Source organism: Dipodomys ordii, unplaced genomic scaffold (genome assembly GCF_000151885.1).
Source record: "Dipodomys ordii isolate 6190 unplaced genomic scaffold, Dord_2.0 Scaffold53, whole genome shotgun sequence".
In the NCBI taxonomy this organism is placed as follows: domain Eukaryota; kingdom Metazoa; phylum Chordata; class Mammalia; order Rodentia; family Heteromyidae; genus Dipodomys; species Dipodomys ordii.
In genome coordinates this window covers 5,113,460-5,115,137 of record NW_012267269.1, presented here as the reverse complement: position 1 = coordinate 5,115,137, position 1,678 = coordinate 5,113,460, and the positions used below count along the sequence as shown (strand labels likewise).

Below are 1,678 nucleotides of genomic sequence, written 5' to 3'. Positions count from 1 at the left end.
CCACTTGAGCCACAGTGCCACTTCTGGCTTTTTCTGCTTATGTGGTGCTGAGGAATCGAACCCAGGGCCTCATGCATGCAAGGCAAGCGCTCTACTGAGCCACCTTTACAGCCCCTTATTTTTTTTTCTTACAAAAGATTTTTATGACAGAGAATTACAAACTGAGGAAAAATAAGAATTGTGTTGCATACTAAGACCAAAACTTTACATTTAACATGAACTAGCTCATCCTTACTAATGTCTACATCAATTTAAAGATATTTTATATTTAGAACTTGGATTGGCCACTTGTCTGGAGAGTATATGAGTATGTCATGTTTATTAGAGAATAAGAAAATAGAATACATGCAATACAATTTTTATGTTACTTTTCAGCCAAAATTCTCAGAAGAGTTACATTTGGACATCATTAGCACCACTCTTAAGTTCACAGTCAATAATTAGAGAAGGGAGTTAAGTACAAAGCAGGGTGAGTATGACTTACCTGCCCTTTCAACTTCAGAGCTATAAGTAAAACAATGAAACATGTATTTACACCTCCAATTTCCCACCAGACAGCACTCTATCTATACTCATTACACGTACTTCTCAATGGGAAGAGGATGTGGTCCAGACACAGAGAGCTTGTAGATAAACATAAGAAATTTTTTAAAAGCTTCAAAAAAAGGCCAATGTGACAATAAGCAAATGCATTTGTTTGAATTGATAGATTTGATGACCATTTTTCTCTCCACAGGTGTCAATAGGCCCAGCTGCATAAGCTGTTTCTCTGTTAGAAGTTCCCGAGAATAGGGTTCGTAAAACTGGATAGCAGCTCCATATACCTATAAAGTAACAGAATTCTGTTTGTTTTTAAAAATTAAGTTCCCCAACCACGCTCCTTGCCCAGTTTTACTTTAGTTGTTTTCCATAGAGCATTTCCTCTGGGCTAGGAAAGAACTTCCACTCTCCCACCTATGCTTTCCTCTCAGTTGGGAGCTGTGTTACCACACTGGGTTTATTGGTAGAGATAGGGTCTCACCAACTTTTTGCCCAGGCAAAATACTATGCTCTCAGTTTCTGCCTCCCAAGTAGAGTTTGGATTACAGATGTATGATACCATAAACAGGGTGTTTTTTCATTTGTGCTACTAGGAATTGGACCCAGGACTGCATATACTCTGCAAATGCTATACCTCAAGCTAAGTCCCAGTCATTTCTTTTTTTTTGGATCCGGTTGTGGGTCCTAAAGTCTGGGCCTGGGCGCTGTCCCTCAGCTCTTCAGCTCAAGGCTAGCACTCTACCACTTGAGCCACAGCGACACTTCCGGCTTTTTTCATTTTGCTTATGTGGTGCTGAGGAATCGAACCCAGGACCTCAGGCATGCAAGGCAAGCACTCTACCACTGAGCCATCTTCCCAGCCCCCCAGTCATTTATTTTACTTTCACTAAATATAAAATAAGGGCCACAGGCATGGCTCAAGTAATAGAGAGCTTGCCTAAAAAACACAAAGCAGGGGCTGGGAAGGTGGCTCAGTGGTAGAGCGCTTGCCTTGCATGCATGAGGCCCTGAGTTTGATTCCTCAGCACCACATAAGCAAAAAGGAAAAAAGCCAGAAGTGGCGCTGTGGCTCAAGTGGTAGAGCGCTAGCCTTGAGCTGAAGAGCTAAGGGACAGCACCCAGGCCCAGAGTTCAGGCC

The 1,678-nt window shown here is 42.2% G+C and overlaps 1 protein-coding gene across 1 annotated transcript in view; it reads right to left on the bottom strand.

Annotated features, from left to right (window-relative positions):
* Dennd4c (DENN/MADD domain containing 4C) overlaps positions 1 to 1,678 on the bottom strand; it is a 105,505-nt gene that overhangs the window by 88,997 nt on the left and 14,830 nt on the right. Inside the window, exon 4 of the mRNA XM_013020762.1 lies at positions 586 to 824. Coding sequence (XP_012876216.1) covers positions 586 to 824 — 239 coding nt within the window. The remainder of the gene's footprint in view (positions 1 to 585; positions 825 to 1,678) is intronic.